General features: G+C 36.4%; 3 protein-coding genes and 1 long non-coding RNA gene across 5 annotated transcripts; 1 reads left to right on the top strand and 3 right to left on the bottom strand.

Moving 5' to 3' along the window:
- Window positions 1-229: 229 nt before the first annotated feature.
- LOC108809184 (uncharacterized) lies at window positions 230-3,296 on the bottom strand. Its single transcript, XM_018581323.2, has 13 exons — window positions 3,004-3,296; window positions 2,746-2,914; window positions 2,558-2,638; window positions 2,296-2,378; window positions 2,105-2,220; window positions 1,890-2,000; window positions 1,671-1,780; window positions 1,268-1,583; window positions 1,085-1,162; window positions 942-992; window positions 755-838; window positions 591-668; window positions 230-498 (listed from the first exon to the last, which is right to left on the bottom strand). Exons 1-13 carry the CDS (start codon window positions 3,011-3,013, stop codon window positions 454-456), a joined length of 1,332 nt encoding a protein of 443 aa, XP_018436825.2. The 5' UTR covers window positions 3,014-3,296; the 3' UTR covers window positions 230-453.
- A 1,034-nt stretch (window positions 3,297-4,330) lies between these two features.
- On the top strand, window positions 4,331-4,847 carry LOC108810782 (uncharacterized). Its single transcript, XR_001943182.2, has 2 exons — window positions 4,331-4,567; window positions 4,691-4,847. It is a non-coding gene; the product is annotated as an uncharacterized LOC108810782 (long non-coding RNA).
- Window positions 4,848-5,605: 758 nt separating this feature from the next.
- On the bottom strand, window positions 5,606-10,347 carry LOC108810765 (uncharacterized). Of its 2 annotated transcripts, none has more exons than XM_018582857.2 (8): window positions 10,003-10,347; window positions 8,656-9,374; window positions 7,470-8,512; window positions 7,126-7,274; window positions 6,414-7,035; window positions 6,209-6,290; window positions 6,082-6,129; window positions 5,606-5,979 (listed from the first exon to the last, which is right to left on the bottom strand). In XM_018582857.2, the coding sequence occupies exons 1-8, from the start codon at window positions 10,304-10,306 to the stop codon at window positions 5,776-5,778; spliced, it is 3,171 nt and encodes a 1,056-aa protein (XP_018438359.2). In that variant the 5' UTR covers window positions 10,307-10,347; the 3' UTR covers window positions 5,606-5,775. The 2 variants fall into 2 exon arrangements, with proteins under 2 accessions (XP_018438359.2, XP_018438365.2); XM_018582863.2 differs by having other exon boundaries at window positions 6,414-7,029.
- A 984-nt stretch (window positions 10,348-11,331) lies between these two features.
- On the bottom strand, window positions 11,332-12,625 carry LOC108859908 (transcription factor RSL3-like). The gene is made up of 4 exons (XM_018633813.2): window positions 12,127-12,625; window positions 11,841-12,035; window positions 11,598-11,729; window positions 11,332-11,503 (listed from the first exon to the last, which is right to left on the bottom strand). The coding sequence occupies exons 1-4, from the start codon at window positions 12,469-12,471 to the stop codon at window positions 11,408-11,410; spliced, it is 768 nt and encodes a 255-aa protein (XP_018489315.1). The 5' UTR covers window positions 12,472-12,625; the 3' UTR covers window positions 11,332-11,407.
- Between the last annotated feature and the right edge of the window lie 5,206 nt (window positions 12,626-17,831).

Below are 17,831 nucleotides of genomic sequence, written 5' to 3'. Positions count from 1 at the left end.
AGTATTGGTGTAGACCTACCAAAATCTTCAACTGCAACTGAATCACTTTGGGAGAGCGGCAATGTGAGAGCTTGAAGGGGAGGATAGCAATATAGGCTGTTGCTTCAGAGTTCAGACACAGAACTGTTGGTGTTCTTTTATGATAAAAAGACCAAGAATGCATGACCGGAATCATAGGGATTAGAAGATCAAGAGGAAAACCAAAACACATGTTATTGGTTACACAGACTGGTATAAATCTGCGATTTCAATTCTGAATCTCAGCTAAACGTACAATTGTTCAAATGGCTCTCCGAGAGCAACAACTGGTTTGTCACAGTAATAACATTCGACAGTAAAAGAAGTATAAGAAGAAACAGCAAAAGTGATTCTATGGGTACATCACATCAATCATCAACAACAAAGACAGCAGCAAAGTTTTGCATAGCTTTAAAATCAATAGTGAGAAGTCAATCATTCGTTCTCCACCGTTGCTGCATAATGCCCATCGTTCATGTTCTATAATCACAATAAAAAACACACTTCCGTTATACATTATGAACAACAAAATCCCCAAGAGAACACCCACAATTTTATATATTATTTAATACCTTAGCTAGCATCCTCTGCTTGTTCAGGAATTGCGTCCTTGCTTTGTTGAGAGCTGAGTTTGGCGATTTAAACATCCTCTGCCATTAATGAATACCGCTCATGGTTAAAACCAGAAACAAATCAATGAACCAAAGAGGAGGAACATGCAGATCGCAAAACAAACCTTTTCTTCACTAGACATAGTAGAACCTCGTCCACCAATCTTCTTTGGAGTGAAACTAAATACATCATGAAGGAATTCATTCTCCTGTGGTTGCCATATTGAATGAAGAAACAGCAAAGAGTCAGCTTTTAAAGAACCAAACCTAAAGACTCTTAGTGTGTGACACTTGGCAAATAAGAAAACAGACCTGCATATGCCTGATAAAGCCACCCCCAAGGAAATGCTTTAAGAAATTTAACTGTTGAAAAGCAACATGTACATGTTAAAAACCAATCACAAGAAGATAAAGAGACAAACAACATAACAAGTCCCATAAAGATTGAGAGAAACCTGTATCATCTGATACCAAGTTGTCGTCTGTAAATAGTCTCCTCCAACCTTTGTAGAGGTTTCAGGTGCGTAGCCATCCTAATCATCATTAATTACAACAAATCACATATAACAATCCAACCAAGGGAGCCAAACATAAACCTCATCAGGAGCAATATATCATAGAAAAGGTGAAGGCAATACCTCAAGAAATTCAACAAGATCTTTGAACAAGTTACGTTGTGTGTTGAGATCTTTCTTAGCAGAACCTTTACCACCTGCCTCTGCAGAGAGGTCCCTAACTTGATTAACGACTTTGGATTTCAGGCCATGCATGTGAATCAATGCCTCCTGTGACACACTTCCTTCTTTCACCGATCCATTAGCAGCAGATTCTTTGGCTTCGGCAGCAAACTTTTCTAGAGTTCCAAACTCAAATATCAGAGCAAGCGCTTCACCAGCAGCTATACGTACAGATCGGTCATCCTTTTCCAACAGTGAGGAGAGATAAGTTACGGTCCTGTAGCGGTATCAATATTTCTAATCAGTTATACATACATTGGTAAGTGACACTAGGTCAAATTAAAATGCCTCACGCTCCACTTACTCTTGCCAAATTTTGGGACCTAGGGCCCATCGGTCAACTGTTGTGAGCAGAAACGCCCAGGAAGAGACAACAGTAGTTATCACAGCAGGTGAAGGTTTGGTTGCAACAACCTACGCAAGAAGCCAACTTACATGTGAGCCTACTATATACTTTACATTAAACAACATACAATCTGCATAGATCTCTCGGTTTAACATGAGAAAAGAGTAAGATACATACATTAGAACCTAGTTTGGGGTGAATCATTTGCCATATTATTTGCATAGATCTCTCAGTTTGCTCCGAATTGGTCCCACCAACAAAGGTTATGACTGCTAAACACTCAAGAATCTACAGTGAAACGGTAGGATATCAAAAACGGTACATCCAAGAAGAGCCTTATTTAGAAACTTTTAACAGAATAACACACTACTCGATTATCAGAACATCCTTACCGAGGTTATTTTCAAGGCTTCACGGCCAGATTTAAGGGCCTGAGAAAGAGGAGTGACGGATTCTTCAAGAATCTCTTGAGATTGATCCCCAAGTCCAACAGTCAGTGCTAGCAACCCTGCAAACGCCACATTAACTATTAATATAGCTCAATATAAAAACTACTGAAGTTGCCTGTTACTTGAAGACTAACCAATAACATGTGATGCTAAAGAGGTCTCCTTGCTAGACCCTTTCTTGGTGCAGTGTAAACACTGATGCAATAAAGTGGCAAACCTGCATCGGTGAGATACAATCAATCAGGTGTCATCAATACCGAACACCAAATTAGTTAATATGTACAAGGTATGATTAATTCTTAGTTAATATGTAAGCTAAGCATGTAGATGGTAATTGCTAACTGCTACGATTATTATGTAAAAGTGATTGAAATGCAACGAGTAAGAGATGGTTACTTCTTTTCGACAAACTCAAGCTGCAAGTCGCTGTTGAAAGCATCAACAATGGAGGCTAAAGCCTGCTCTCTCGTTGAACTCCTTCACATCCAGAAAACAATCCAAATATCAGTTTTTGATCAAAACACAAGCAATAAAGCTCAAAGCTTTGAGGGCAAAGAATTAAAACCCACAACGAAAGTCTCTACCTTTTCTCATAGAGAGCATCGAGAGATTGATCCAACAAAACATCTTTGTGAACCTGAACTTCATCCATGCCGGTCGGCCTCTCAGACCGCAGGGTGGAGGAAGAGCTTATACTACTTGTATCATCATCACTATCAAACAAATCCATGGGGACATTCTTACGCTGAGACTCTGCCAATAATAATAAAACAATAAATCAAACATTCCTCTAAACCACTTAAATCAAAAAAAAGATTCAAAAATCGAGAAGAGAAGCTTACTCCTCCCCATGGTTTTTTCCTATATCAAATCCAAAATCAACTATTCAACGAAGCGGTGCAAGTTATAGAGCTTCCGAGTCAATTACAAGGATTACGATGGGAAACAGAAGAAGCACGAATACTACAGAAGAAGAGCAACAAAAGTCTTGAGGAGAACGTTGAGGAATGAGATCGGAGAGGCGATGTATCCATTAAAGAGAGGGTTCTTTTCAGGGAGAGATTAGAGAGAGAGAGGTCGAGAAAGTTTCAGAGACTTTGGGCCACGGAACGAAGAAAGAGAAACGTGAGGATGAGAACGGCGAGTTTTTGTTTATATATCAAAGACTAAAGAGGCGTAGCGGACTCTCGACTCGGTGATTTCGAAGAAGAATCAAACCTTTCCCATCTGCGGAATATGCTCTCACACGTGGCTAATTGTATGCCGTTGGATCCTGATATGCCGACGTGACTTTTATGATTTCACTTTTTTTTGGCAACGACTATGATTTCATTTAATTTTGGACACACCTACGTTTTATTAATTTTATAGCCCTCGTGTAAAAAATGTTATAGATCTTATTTTAACTTTTTTAATTTATAATATTTTTTAATTCTTAGAAGTTATGTAGTAACTTTCTATTTTAGCATAATTTTCCAAAATCTATTAACATTCACTCTTAAATCAAGTCTATAAATAATCTATGAGATTGAAAACACTTTATTCGAACTTGTATTAATAAATTTGAATTTAATAACTAATCTAACAATAAAGCAGTCGTTATAAAAAAAAAGCAGTCGTTATAAATAAATAAAAACTAATCTAACAATACATAATATATTTGAATTTTTAAATCCACTAAAATTTAATTATCAATAAATTCCACAATGTTTTGATTTTTTTTTCCCTAGACCACAATGTTTTGATTGTTTTCATGTAATTTACCTGATAGATAGAACTTTTTTTTGTTTTTGATTAACACCTGATTTTCGACTCAAAGTAATTGATATTAAATATTTCCTCTACTTTTATGTTTTGAATTCACTGTAATCCAGCCCTTTATCAAAAAAAAAAATCTGTAATCCAACATTTAATATTTTACTGTCGTTATTCGAAATTAGTAGTACTTGGTTAAATGCGATGGAGGGATTAGCAAATAAGGTTGATCCTCATAAGCCATAATGAATAAAGACATCTAGACTTAAAAATGTGGGAAGAGGCCAAGTTTATAGATAAGATAAAAAGAGAATTCCAGCATGTGCCATTAAGATCTCTCATCTCTTGCATAACGTAGACCTCACAACCCGTGTAGTTGTTTGAATACCACAAGTAAAATATATTTAAATTTCTTTTCAGATGTATGAATAAGTATTTATATTACAATTAGGTTCGCTTCTTAAAAAGTTAAACCATGTGTTTAAAGTATATATATTATAACAAATCATGACACTACAGTGTATACTAATGAAAAAATGCCTTAACAACTGAGCTCTGGGAAAAGAGACAAGAACTCCTGATGATATCTGCAATTTTATGCTCATGTCTTGAACATCATCCTCAATACATACTTTCTTTTGGTGATTAATGGTACGAAAAGCCTATAAGATTGATCATGGCAAGTATGAATGATCATCTTTTGCTTCTTGTTCTTATTCTATTATATTTGTCCTTCTCCTTACTTTGCCATCTGTCTTTGGGATGGATTTTCAGAATGAAGTAGAGGCTTCTGCGAGTATGAAACGTGCAAAGAAGAAGACCACCTGTGAAAGATTGTACTTCTTTCTTTACTTTTGTAACCATTAAATTTGTTCCCGTATAACAAGAAAATAAAATAAAAAAAATCCCTAAATAATTGTAGTTCTTACCATCTTTGACATAGAATTGAGGATTCTTCCTGGTTCCCCACTTTGAAGCAGAAGAAGGTTCAGGGTTCTTGCTTGGTCATCTTTGTATTCATTGTCCTACTCATATTGTGCAAGTAAGGCTGCTTTCCTCTCTGATGAAGCTAGAAATGTGATCGGAGCATCCGTGTAGATACCAGAGCTCTACTAGTATCAGAATCGATGAGCTTTCCTTTGTCTTTGCTTCTAAGAGTTGCAATAGATTTAGATTGTGGCATAGTCTCCAGTCGCTGCAAATCATCATGGAGTGTTGTTCCTTCGAGAATCCTCTGTATAACTCTTCTGGATTCTGGTTATAGGCTTCAAGACACGCAGCTAAGAAACCATTCCCAATACTCTCAGGGATTGTCTTTTATTTGACTAATCTTGGATTGCATAACTACAGCAGTTTCATCCGTAAGCTCTTTGGTGTTTCCACCATCAGTCAAGAAGAAGCGGCGGTCACTCCTTCACAGAAACTGTGTCCGCAGGATGGGGTTGTATCTGATGTTTTCATCTTGCCAGTGATACATGATTGTTTCTATCACAAGATTAGGCGGGAGAGAGGCAGCCGCAGATATACGCCATCATTCAGTCCAATTGGAATTCCCTGAATAGCGTTTAGATAGTAAAACTGCGTTTGAGCGTTAACTGTTGGTTGAAGAATGTCACAAACCAAAACGCATACTCACAACATCTGACCAGAATACTAATATACAGTGTATCTAGAGGAAAGATGCCAAAGTGATAACAATACTTCAACAGCTAATTATAGTTCACACCAATGTACAATTGGTTTGAAACAAAGAGTGAGATTACACCACTAGTACGTTCATCATTTACAAACTGATTTCGAACTATCTTGAGCAATGACTCTACTTTTGTCCTGTGATACATGAGTAGGATCTCTATATGTCACGAGCACTCAGCATTTGGTTCCTTGGGCAAAACCAAACCGATCAAACATTCAGAGGAGCTCGGGGTGACTGAAAGCATGGAACATGTCTCTTCCGAGTAGGGAAGAATAAAGAGATGCCTCGCCCACATAAGGCTTGTTACAGGTATCTTTATCACACCTGCACAATCTCTCTGCTTCAAGTATGATGTGAAATCTTGGAGCTGCCACATGAAAAAAAAAATTAATGCGAGTTTGAAGAGTTTTATTGCAACGCAAGCCATATAGGTTTAACTGATACAGCGAAACTAAAACTTTTATTTTACCCCTTTACGATCGCTGGAAGTTGCTGGAATTAACTGACAAACCTCTCTCTGCAATACAAAAGTTCCTCAAACCGTAAGAAGATAGTAGCTTTGTACATGGGAGAGAACCAAAAGAATAGAAACTCACTTGGTGTGGCTGCGTGTTTGTGAAAGTCGATTTTACTTTCTTCATATCCGTGCGCTTGGTCATATCCAATTTAACTGGCCATCTGCAGAAAGTAGAAAGCCAGAAAACGAATGTCATCGCACATCCCACTTGATTATTTATAAGAGAAAGACACATAAGTTGAACAGAATGGCATCAAATAAGAGTGAGGTTTTGTTACACTCACTGCACAGCCTCTGAAAACCCATTTGTATATTTACAAATGTCTGATTCCAATCTCTGAGCAACGATCGTGGAGTAATGAACTCCACTTTTGGACAGTACACCCTGCCAATGGTGCTCTACGTTATGATCATAAGCATCCGGTTCAGACAACTGTGTGACCTTTGGAGGTAAGGGGGGAGGAGACTGTGGATTACAAGGAGGCGGAGGAACCATAGGTGGATGTGCGTGAGGCAAAGGAGGTGGTTGAGCTTGAGGCGGAAGTGGCATCATTTCTGGTGGCGGTGGCGGTGGCTGTGTCGCAGAGGGTAATGAAGGTCCTAAAGGCGGAGGTGGATACACCTGATCAAACTGCTGAACTTGTGGTCCTTGTGATTGAGAAACTGGATGCACGGGAGGCGGCGCAAATGGACCTGAAACCGGCTGCGGTGGAGGTCCTTGAGTCTGTGACGATGTTGCTATTGCAGTACCACTTGGAGAGATTTGGTGGCTTAGAGATCTTGTGTCCCAAGAGGTGTTTGGAGGAGCGTAAGTGGGTTGTTGAACAAACGGAGATGGAGGAATTTGAGATGTCGGTGTAGCAGCCTGTCCTGGAGCTGGCATGGGCACACATGGAGTCCCTGAAACTGAGGAATGGTGATCTTTAATTCATATACAAATCTTGGAGGTCACAAGAAATCATCCATGATCCATAAGAGATAAGATACAAAACTAACCTCCTTGTGCAGGCCAATTTTGCTGAAAGGTAGCTCCAGGAGGAACAGAATTACAGTGGTTATCCGTACTCATCAAGGGGGACACATATTCCCCTGATCCACTATCCGGTTTTGATGTCGGAGGCATTTGAAGGTGGCTCTCTGGATGACTGTTAAGACAAGAAACTTCCTCGTCAAACTAAAGATACCAAAGGAAAAAGACACCAAGTGCATAAATATACCAAAAATCAGGACGCGTGAGTGTGTGTGAGAAGATAAAAAATCTCGTATGGATATTTATCACTTAAAACGTCAAAAATTTAGTGTCATCAAAGAAATCATAGCTTGGAGGAAGAGAGACAAACCTTACTCCACCTTCATGAGGCAAAGGACGATTGGCTGATGCCATGTGAAATTTACTCTTTTCTCCACGAAAAAACCTGAGATGGGCCATGACAACGGCAGCATCATCAGGTGTATCAAACTCCATCAATAGGGCATGTTCGTAGTACAAGTCAGTCACCATGCGAGGTCCCTTATAAAGTGCTTGCCGTGACTCATGGACAATTTCATCCCTCTCCCACTGGCTAGAGATGCTTCCAATATACAAATGAGTACAATAACCATATGCTACCCCGTTGAAAGACCCCCTTGCACCAACTCCTATATCCATAAATTTAATGCGCCAAGGAAATTCGGCTCGCAGATATTCTCGTGCTCTGATTGCATCAATTATACTCCTATATTCAGCTAGGGCAAAGCCTTTCACTGGATCAAAAAAGAAACGGTCTACTGGACCGTACCTATCAAGCTGAAACCTTAGATGACCTTCAGTTTCTTCTGGTCCTAAATACCCTAACCACAGCTGCCCCGAAGCGGGAAAAATGTCATAAGCACTAGGGTCTCCGTCCAGATACCAAATAATTTTCCCTGATGAAGGTCCACGGGGCGCCGCTTGAATAGCAGGTGATCCTCCAACAATAAAATTGTTCCTACCATCTGCAGAGTTACTCCTTAAGTCTGAAGGCACTCTTGCGGAAGGAGATGGTGTATGATGGTTTATTAATCCCCTTGGGACCGAAGATCTACCGCATGACAAGTCTCTCTGGTCAGCAGTCTCAAATTCCATAGATCGTGAACCTCCAGCATCATAAACCGATCCAGCACTAGAGCGGACATCATTTTCCGTAGAACTGTGAGGTTTCACATGTGAAGCTGAAAATTTTCCACAATCATCTTCGTCACTCTCCATTTGACAATCTTCTAACTTGATATCTTTTCCGACAAGTGCAAACATTGCCTCTAGAGAAGGAATAGCACTGGATATATCTATGAAGGATGACAAGCTGCATATATTCTTGTACTTAAAGAAGGCCCACCTACTAATGGAGAGACTCTTCCCAAGAACCTGCATGAATGATATTTGAAACTATCAGATTTTAGCAGCACACACCCATTACACTCTAGTCAAGCAAATGACTGTAATGCTAAGGAAATTAAGTCAACAACAAAACACAAATGCAACTTATCCTACACTATTAAGAGTATTACCATTCCTAACAAGCAGCTCTTTAGACTGTAGGATGCTTCTTGGATCCCACTCAACCCTTCCGCATTCTTGACAGTAGCTTCTATTTTGTTAGAATCTGTCTGGCCAGAATTCTCGTCTGGTTCCGGTTCACTACTAGCGGGATCAATATCAGTAATCGTTTTTGTCATATTAGTAATGAGATACTTCCCCATGGCTACATCCTCCGTTGATGATGAATCGAAGAATCCAAAACAAGTGGCAATTGAATTTTTGGGGAAGCTAAAGAATACTTTGAGTAAAGCTAAGACACGAAACTGGGATAGTTTAACCAAAGGTAAGGAGTTTCCATCTGAAAGTTTTTGCATCAGCTGAGAAAAATCTTCATTAGGATCTTGCACCTTCAAATCGCTCTTATCAACTATCTGGAAGATTTCTTTACCCTCAAAGGACAGCACAAAGAAGGTTAACACATTTCTGAAAACAGCAGAGCAGATATCCCGAGCCCCTGGTGATGATGTTCTGTTTGAAGAAGCAGCAGAACAAAGGTCAACCAGACCAAATATGCAGGCTTTAGCAGTTTGAAAAGCAACACCATCAGCATCTTGTCCTTTATCTAATGGTTCCAAGCTGAAGTTATGCATGTCGATGACAGCTTGCACTGCATCACCGATAGCAGTAGGGCAGTAGAGTGCATATCGCGGAACAAGATCAGCCACAAGACGCTTAACGCTAGTACAACCTGCAATCAAAAGCAACTAACAAAATCATTACTCCAGTAAACTTCATCATAACGCTTATATTCCTTTACAGCAAAAATGACTCTAGGGAGGTGTACTAGAGAGTGCAAATTCTACTTTTAGAACTAAGTTTCGTATTGAGCTAGTTTCCTCTCATAAAACGGTTTCCACACACCTACACTGCACACTTTACGTATATAACCCCAAGTACTGAGACTTTTCGGCAGATACATAAGGAATCTAGAGAAGGGTAACATGACATCAAATGAAATTGAACACATGAGAGATGACTATGAGCAACAAAAATACGTCTCAACCAACATATATATGGTTTTATCATAGACTACAGATGATACATAGTTAAGTGCAGAGAACTAAGAACAAGTTCTTCTGCTCTCACATTTGCACTTGTAACTACAGACAAAGGATTGAACTTTGTATCCACATTTGCATGTATGTAGCAGAGATAATGAATCTATAACCACGAGTACTTCAGACACAACAGTCATAATGCTAAGAGCAGATTAATTAGTTTATAGTAAAGTAATTCGAAAGCTAAGATATGTCTGCTCCAAACCCTAATCTTCACGCAATTCAATTAACAATAGCGAGAAAGAAAAAAAAACGAACCTTTAGAGGCGGAGATTAGGGATCGATAAGCTTGCTCAAGAGCCGCATAGCGGCTGCCATCTCTCTGGCCGATACAAGATTTGAGACGCTTATAGCACTCATGCACTCTCCGAATCTCTTCTCTGTTCCTGCTTCTCGTCTGAATCTCCTCCTGAGATGGAGGCGGCGGCGTCACCGGAGCGGGGATCGAGCTCGCGGGCGTAGAAGTGGATGGGGATTCTAGCTGCGGAGGTGGTGGAGGCGGAGATTCATGGACTGTATCATACAGCCGACGCTTCTTGAGGGGCTGCTCGGCGCAAGCCATGGCATCTACGGAGAGATGAGAGAGAGTTGCGTTCCCCTTGCCTGAGTTGCCTCTTTGTTGATGTTTTAAGACCCTCTTTGTCGCTGAGAGGATCACGGTACATTCTCTGGTTTTACTAAACCGAAATCGTTTTCCTTTGAACATTAAACCGATCCGTATTTGACCGTTTAAATGTGCTCTAATTTTCTAGTTTTTTTTTGTTGGAACAGTAATTTCTAAGGTATTTGATTCTTATATGCTTTCTCACAAGTCATAAACATGTATATGTGCAATATACTTGTTAATTTTGTTGGGTATATACTTCACTATTTTTCATTAATTTTTTCATATAAATTAGCATTTACGGATTTCCAAATTATCCATAGAAAAAAGAGGGATAGTAAAACATAGGAGAAAGATGTTGCTTTGAGAAGATTTTGAAAGGTTTAATGATATTTTTTTGTATTATGATTCTATAAGCAAGTACCGGTACTTGGTTTTTGAGTTGGTACTAGAGACCATATATTTCATGTGAGATATGACATTGGATAAACACTAGGATGTTGTTTTTTTTGTAGTTCATATCCACATACATCTAAGACTAAAACATGTGTGGGTTGTTCTCATTAATCATTTTGATTTTTTTCTCTAAAACTCAAAGAACAATTATTCATAGTAAATATGGATATGAAGACTTTGATATTGTTTGATTTTTGTATCAAAAGACTTTAGCATGGCGTCTCTCGTTTTGCAATCCTTTTGCAAAAATAATCGGTTCAAAGGGTTTGTCCGCTGAAAACTTCAATTATATTGTATTTGTTGTCGAATTTATATAAAGACTGTTATTAGAAAAAGACAAAAGACAGTTATTTTATTGGTCCCAGTTGACATTTTCATCTTGTAACGATATAATTACATTAGAATAAAGTACCAAAAGTTCTTAGAACCATAATGAAGAAAAAGACAGAAAGAAGTTAAAATAATAACAAAAAATCTCAGAATGAACAACCAGAGAAAGTGGTCCGTTCCCGAAGTAGACCGCACTGGTAGGGTCAAATTAAAGGGATTCATATGTTCTAAATCGGTTTCTTTACAATTAGATTGTAACTTTGTGTAAGTACTTCACATGAGACGAGACAAAAGGTTGTGATGGAATCCCATGTCGAGTCCATTGTAAGCCAACGGTGCGTACATCCATAATTCATCCGAGCTCAACAACTACATTTATAACATATGGATTTTTGTTAGTCAACATATATAGATAGATGTGTTATAAAGCCTAACAAAAACAAAACCCTAAAAATTTGCGTACCTTGATTTGAAGCTGCAAGAACTTCACGTAATGGACCGCTTCTTCAAGCATCGTACTTATATCAACTTTTGTCCCGTTTGGTACAAGGTTTTGCAGTGTCTTGAGCCTTTCGTTAATCTTCTCTCTTCGTTTCTACAAAAATCAATACCGTATATAATAATTAAATAAAATCCACTACTTTTTTAAAATTATTGTGAACTAGTTTTAAGATAGAATCGTATTAATTTTCACACGTTCCCTTACCCGAGCATAAAGGCTTTGAGGATCAGTAGCTGTCCCTTTGGTGGCTCTTGTTTTGCCTTTAACACTTGTGACTGAAGCCTTTTCATCATCTGAACTGTTGCTTTGGCTCTGACCATCTCTCCAGTTAGTGTTGCTTTCGTCGACTGTATTGCTTTCCTGGCTTACCCTCTGCTTTTTCTTGGCTTTGACAAGCTCCTATATCACGTTAATGATGATGTTGTATTTAGTTATTGCCTTGTAACAATGAATAAAAGTAAATATCATATATTATTGATCTTGCACTTACTTGTCTTGTGACGTCACAGTTAGAGTAAGTATTGTGATTCTCTACGTTAAGTAGTTTCCTCTTAAGCGTAACTGTTTCTTGGAGCTGGCCTTGTTCCCAAGAATCATCAAGCATGGTCGGAAGATTTCCTCCCGTCATTGCGGAAAATGGAAACATATCAGGGTTTAGCAAGGCATGATGATCAGAAGGCAGCGCATTGTTCTGATGATGATGAAGATGATCATTGTAAAGGCTAGCGAGGCCAAGCATCTCATCTCGGGGTCTCTCCTCCTTAGATGATGAACATTGATCAAAGTTGAACATCCCCAAGAGAGACTCCAATTCACCATCAACAAAAACATCCATCGCTCTAACCTTCAACTCTTGTCTTTCTCCTGCTTTTTTCGCCTTGTTCGTTTGTTGATATGATTGATAGTCCTTGCTCTTGTGCAAGTATATATATAGGTTGGAGATGCACTTGATGATGAAGAGAATATTTCAATTGAGGAAGATTTGGTGATGATGAAGAGAAATCAAGAGATTCTTAAACTGTTACAATCATTTGTGTCGTGAACAAGTCGTAATTAAAATAAATGAAACTAAGCCATGCATGATGATGAACACGATCAGTCAACTTGTGGGGTCGACAATGAAAGATGAAACCGGCTTTGATCCTTCACGACACATTATAATATATAATCTTTTCCTATATAACCATCCATTCATATATATGTATATGCTGGTTAGAGATTAGTATAATAGCGAGAGAGAGTTAAGATTGGCCACACAAGAGAAGCTGAAGAATAAAAGATATAGCCACGCCAGTGCACGATTAATTGAATCATTATCGCAACATCAACGACATTCAAAGAACAAGAAAATAAATTAAACTTGTTAATCCATGCCATATTAAACCTTAAATTAGTAATTGTCCGGTAGGTCTCTCTTAGCTAATTTGTTTTTGGGAGAAGATGCAGCATGGTTTATCCGGCATCAATAACTTATTTGGTTGAAGTCGTGAGTTTTTTTTCTTTTTCATTTTGTTAGGAAATATATACATATAAAAATCTCACTTGTAAGAATTATCCAAAGTTGTATATAGGCCTGAGAATTTTAATCTGGATTCGAAGAACTGATCCGAAAATACTGGAACCGGAACTAATCCGAACATTTAGAATTATCTGTTGGGTCCAAAAATTTCTTATCCGAATAGATCCGGACCAAAAAAAATAATCCGAATAGACCGGAACCCGAAAAGAGCCGACCCGAATAGATCTGACTCGACAAGAACCTATTCATACCCGACTTAAAAACATAAATATCCAAAACTATGTTTTGTTATGTTCTATTTTCTATATTTTGTTTTATGATTTAGTTGAAATATATTTTTGTTAACAATCTTTATTCTTATTTTGTAACATTTTCAAGTAATATGAAGTTTTAAATGTAAAATTCAAAAAAAAAAATCTTTTAATTTTTAATTATTTATTTTAAGTTATTTTATAAGATTTTAGATATACATGACATATTTTGATTAAATTTGATGAAATTTGTGTATTTTTGTGTGTTTAAAATTTTAAATTCCCGAACCCGACCCGGATCCGGTATGGACCCAAAAATTATGGATATTTTATAAGTATTTTAATTATAGATCCGAACCGACCACAGTCCGAGAAAAACCGACCCAAACTCAGACCAAAAATTTAGAAGTATTTGTTGGGTCCAAACGTTTAGGACCCGAAAGAACCTGTATCCGAAAGGAACCGACTCGAACTCGACCTGAAGACTCAAACGCCTTTGTATATATTAATAATTTCGTATTATTCGGAAAATATTCTAAACTCGTGTCTAGTCTACTCTTTACCACTAAATGCATTATTTTCGAGTTCAACCGGATCAGGCGATAGAGTTTTTTATAAAAGAAAAAGAAAGAAAAAAATGATAATTGCGTAGATATATTTATAAACTACACTTTACAAAAACATAATGTGGATAATGAGATAAATTGATTGAGAAATGTTCTCACGGTGCTCATTTCTCTATAATCATGTAAGTTTAGAATACAAAATCAGAAGTCAAAGTGTAATCAATATATAATATGGATCATCAATGCTTTAATTTGCGTAGCTCATTTTAACGCAAACAATATGCATGTTCGTATGTTTTTGGTTTTGTGTTGGATTAAACCATTAGAACACAATTCTAGATAAATAATATGTATGAATACGCCCAAGTACAGAAACTTTGTATGTATTTAGTTTTTTACAAATACCGTCGTCCACTATAAGAACTTAACATTTGTTTTTTTTTAGATGCAAGTAAGAGAAAATTCAACATTCTCTATCATATGTTTATATAAATGCATGCTTACCAATGATATATATATATATATATATGCATAAATTAATTAACCTTGTTATGGGCATGCCAAAATTAAGAATAAGCTTATTTGTATGTATTACAGTTGACTGTTTAATAACTTTTAAAAATTATCTGAGCTTCTTATCTTTTTGGTATGGCAGGGAGGCAAATTGTAAGTTACAAAAAGTCAAGTTAGGTATGTATATCGATGAGATAAAAGATAAATAAACATATTTAAAATATATTAGGACGGCACAAAATAAAGTTGGAGATTCCGACAAGATGAGATTCAAACTCGTTCGTATGTCTTAAGATTATCCCCACATAAAATCTTCTTCATAACTTTAAAATAAAAATCACAGCTTGAAGATATGTTAAGTTGTCTCCAAGTTTCGATCTTAAGAGGACGGGTTAATGCATCTTACGGATTTGCCTATCTGTTTTCATTCCTTCTTAAACTGATTACTCCTCTTAACATTCGAGTTCCGTGCATATACGCACGGGTTCATGGAATGTGTCGTTTATACTGTACCATTTGATACTCTTAAATCTTAATGCTATAATCACATTTTATTTTTAACTAGCAAATGAAATGATTCTCCGGCCTATTGTTTTTATAGCATGCATGCTTTATAAAGATATTTTAAAATGTAACTAAACTGTTCTGGCATGATCACTGCTGGTTTTCCTGTCTGGTTTAAAGTCAGAATGTCTTCATATTCATATTCCATTAAATTGGGAAATACATAGTTACTAACTAGTAGTTGTGGTCCGAAACTTATATAATATGATCCGATGTATGATAATTGTAAAGTACAAAAAGTATGATTGGTAGATTAATTGAACTTCGAATACGACACGCTATTTTATATTTGGTGGAAGACAAATGTACACACCCCTGCAATGAGAATGAACCCGTTAATTGATTATACTATTCGTATAAGGGTTTTTCGTTATACGTTAAAGTCAAGTAATAATGGACATTAAATTGTACTTTAGCAGCGTCTTTATCCATTAATCAAACAGTTAAATATCCCGTCGCCATTAAATTGTTGACTTTCTGAATGATGTACATAAATGAAGTTTTTTTTTGAAACAGTACATAATTGAATTTAGCTTCTCAAATGTCATGAGATACTTTAGGTTTAGGTCTTAATACACTTCCGAAATCCATTGAAACTTCTTACTCGAGCTCAAACCGTGCACCCTTTAAAAATCTTGAATCCTCGTTCCTCACATATCTATCCTTAAGAATTCAAAAGATACATTAGAGCTACTCAATGAAACAAATAACAATAAGTCATTTGATAGAATAGAACTCTACTTTCCGATACCATAATTAGTTACATATGAAAGTACTCAAACAACAAAAGTGATGATGGCACAACAAATCTTTTTTAGTCTTAGGCGACAAAAGGTTTTGGGAATATAAATAGGGTCTCTTAGACCATGTTTATGGGGAGAGATTTAGGAGTTTCTTAGGGGATCCACAAAAAGACCAAAACCGATGATGAAGTCGCCAAATAATAGTCGAATTTATTTGGATTTTTGTAATGTTTGCGGGTTTTACTGACACATGGTGGTCCACGATTAATTCAATTTTAATTTTTTTTTGTAAATCAGACAAAAAAAATTTAAGAAACCAAAACCCAGATTACGGATAATCATGCTCTTAGAATATCATTAGCAAATTATCTCTCCCAAGTTATCATCTATTTTCATAACAATATAAATTAAAAACATAATTAAATATTAAATAAATAAATAAATTTGAATCAATGATATGCTAACACCTGGTACTAAAGTTTCTTCTCGTGTCTTCTTGGTCTCTTGGAGAAGAAACGTTTCTGCTTCTCTTTTTTCGTTTTCTTTTTCTCTTTCATCATTTTGCAAAAAAAGTTTACGAGAGATGGGTGAGAGATCCAAGCTGCAGATGCTCTTAATTCGCATGCGTTCTTTTTTTATTGATTGGCATTTCGCATGTGTTCTCAAACTTCAAAACATATTTTACGGAAAAATGTCTATTTCAACATGAAATTTACGCGTCGTGTCTATTCCTTCACGAATTTTGTAATAGTGCGTATTCTATACTGAACTAAACAATTTTTTTAAAATACTATATGAACTTTATGTGTCGTATCTATTCCTTCACGAATTTTATAGTAATGCGTATACATTGAACTAAACAAAAATAAAAAAATACTACATAGACTCTTAAAATCGTGCTTATTTCAATATTGAGTGTTAAATGTGTTAGTCATTCGTTAATTTCTCAAAACAACGTCATTTTGTATAAATTTTGTGAAACTAAAAATCAAAATAAAATATAAACTTTTAAAACCGTGCTTATATATATTAACTGTCAAATGTAATAGTCATCCTTTAATTTACCAAAAGACTTTATTGTGGTTAAATTTTATGAAATTATTCATCGTTTTTTAATTTTTTTAATTTTACAAAATCTATCCAAAATGATATTGTTTTGATAAATTAATGTATGACTAAAACTTTTAACGGTCAACATATATATATGACCGTCAAAAGTGTTAGTCTTTCAAAAAATACTAAATAGACTCTCAAAATCGTGCTTATTTATATATTGACGGTTTAAGGTGTTAGTCATCCGTTAGTTTATCGAAACGATTTTGATAAATTCAATGATGACTATTACCTTGACAGTCAATTTATATAAGCATGATTTTGAGAGTATATTTTATTTTTAATTTTTAATTTCACAAAATTTATACAAAATGACGTTGTTTTGAGAAATTAACGGATGACTAACACATTTAATACTCAATATTGAAATAAGCACGATTTTGAGAATCTATGTAGTATTTTCGAATTTTTGTTTAGTTCAATGTGAAATACGCACTACTATAAAGTTCGTGAAGGAATAGACACGACGCATAAAGTTCATATAGTATTTTAAAAAAATTGTTTAGTTCAGTATGGAATACGCACTACTACAAAGTTCGTGAAAGAATATGCACGACGCGTAAAGTTTATGTTGGATGGGCACTTTTTCCCATATTTTACTGTAACATTTGCGATGTGAAAGAAACCGTAATGTTTTATCGTCAAGTAATACATGGGTTGACCCCAAAAACAATCAGAGTGGGCCAAATAGACCCAGACATTATTACCCAACGCGCATTGCCCATAGAATACCTCCACTGACCCCAAGGCCCTACTTACAACTCTAATGCTCATTCTTTAATTTCTGATTGTCAAATGATCAAAGTATCTATGATCATACCACAATCATCTTCATTTGAGATTTAGTTACTCTGAAACCAAACATAACTTGTGGCGGATACTAGCAACAATATACAATTAGGATTTGAAAACGACGGGTGGAACAA

The sequence above is a fragment of the Raphanus sativus genome, chromosome 1 (genome assembly GCF_000801105.2).
Source record: "Raphanus sativus cultivar WK10039 chromosome 1, ASM80110v3, whole genome shotgun sequence".
NCBI classification, from domain to species: Eukaryota; Viridiplantae; Streptophyta; class Magnoliopsida; order Brassicales; family Brassicaceae; genus Raphanus; species Raphanus sativus.
This window is presented reverse-complemented; position numbering and strand designations above follow the sequence as displayed.

What these genes read in the sequence shown, in the direction of transcription:
- LOC108809184 (XM_018581323.2), bottom strand. An exon ending in ATCTTGTTGAATTTCTTGAG is followed by an intron (nt 1,163 to 1,267) that starts GTATTGCCTTCA and finishes AATGATGATTAG; the next exon opens with GATGGCTACGCACCTGAAAC. An exon ending in CTTGGTATCAGATGATACAG is followed by an intron (nt 993 to 1,084) that starts GTTTCTCTCAAT and finishes GCTTTTCAACAG; the next exon opens with TTAAATTTCTTAAAGCATTT.
- LOC108810765 (XM_018582857.2), bottom strand. Translation starts at nt 10,306, where the DNA reads ATGGCTTGCGCCGAGCAGCCCCTCAAGAAGCGTCGGCTGTATGATACA. An exon ending in AGAGCTGCTTGTTAGGAATG is followed by an intron (nt 8,513 to 8,655) that starts GTAATACTCTTA and finishes TCATTCATGCAG; the next exon opens with GTTCTTGGGAAGAGTCTCTC. An exon ending in CCTCATGAAGGTGGAGTAAG is followed by an intron (nt 7,275 to 7,469) that starts GTTTGTCTCTCT and finishes TTGTCTTAACAG; the next exon opens with TCATCCAGAGAGCCACCTTC.
- LOC108859908 (XM_018633813.2), bottom strand. Translation starts at nt 12,471, where the DNA reads ATGGATGTTTTTGTTGATGGTGAATTGGAGTCTCTCTTGGGGATGTTC. An exon ending in ACTGTGACGTCACAAGACAA is followed by an intron (nt 12,036 to 12,126) that starts GTAAGTGCAAGA and finishes AACGTGATATAG; the next exon opens with GAGCTTGTCAAAGCCAAGAA. An exon ending in TCTTGCAGCTTCAAATCAAG is followed by an intron (nt 11,504 to 11,597) that starts GTACGCAAATTT and finishes TTATAAATGTAG; the next exon opens with TTGTTGAGCTCGGATGAATT.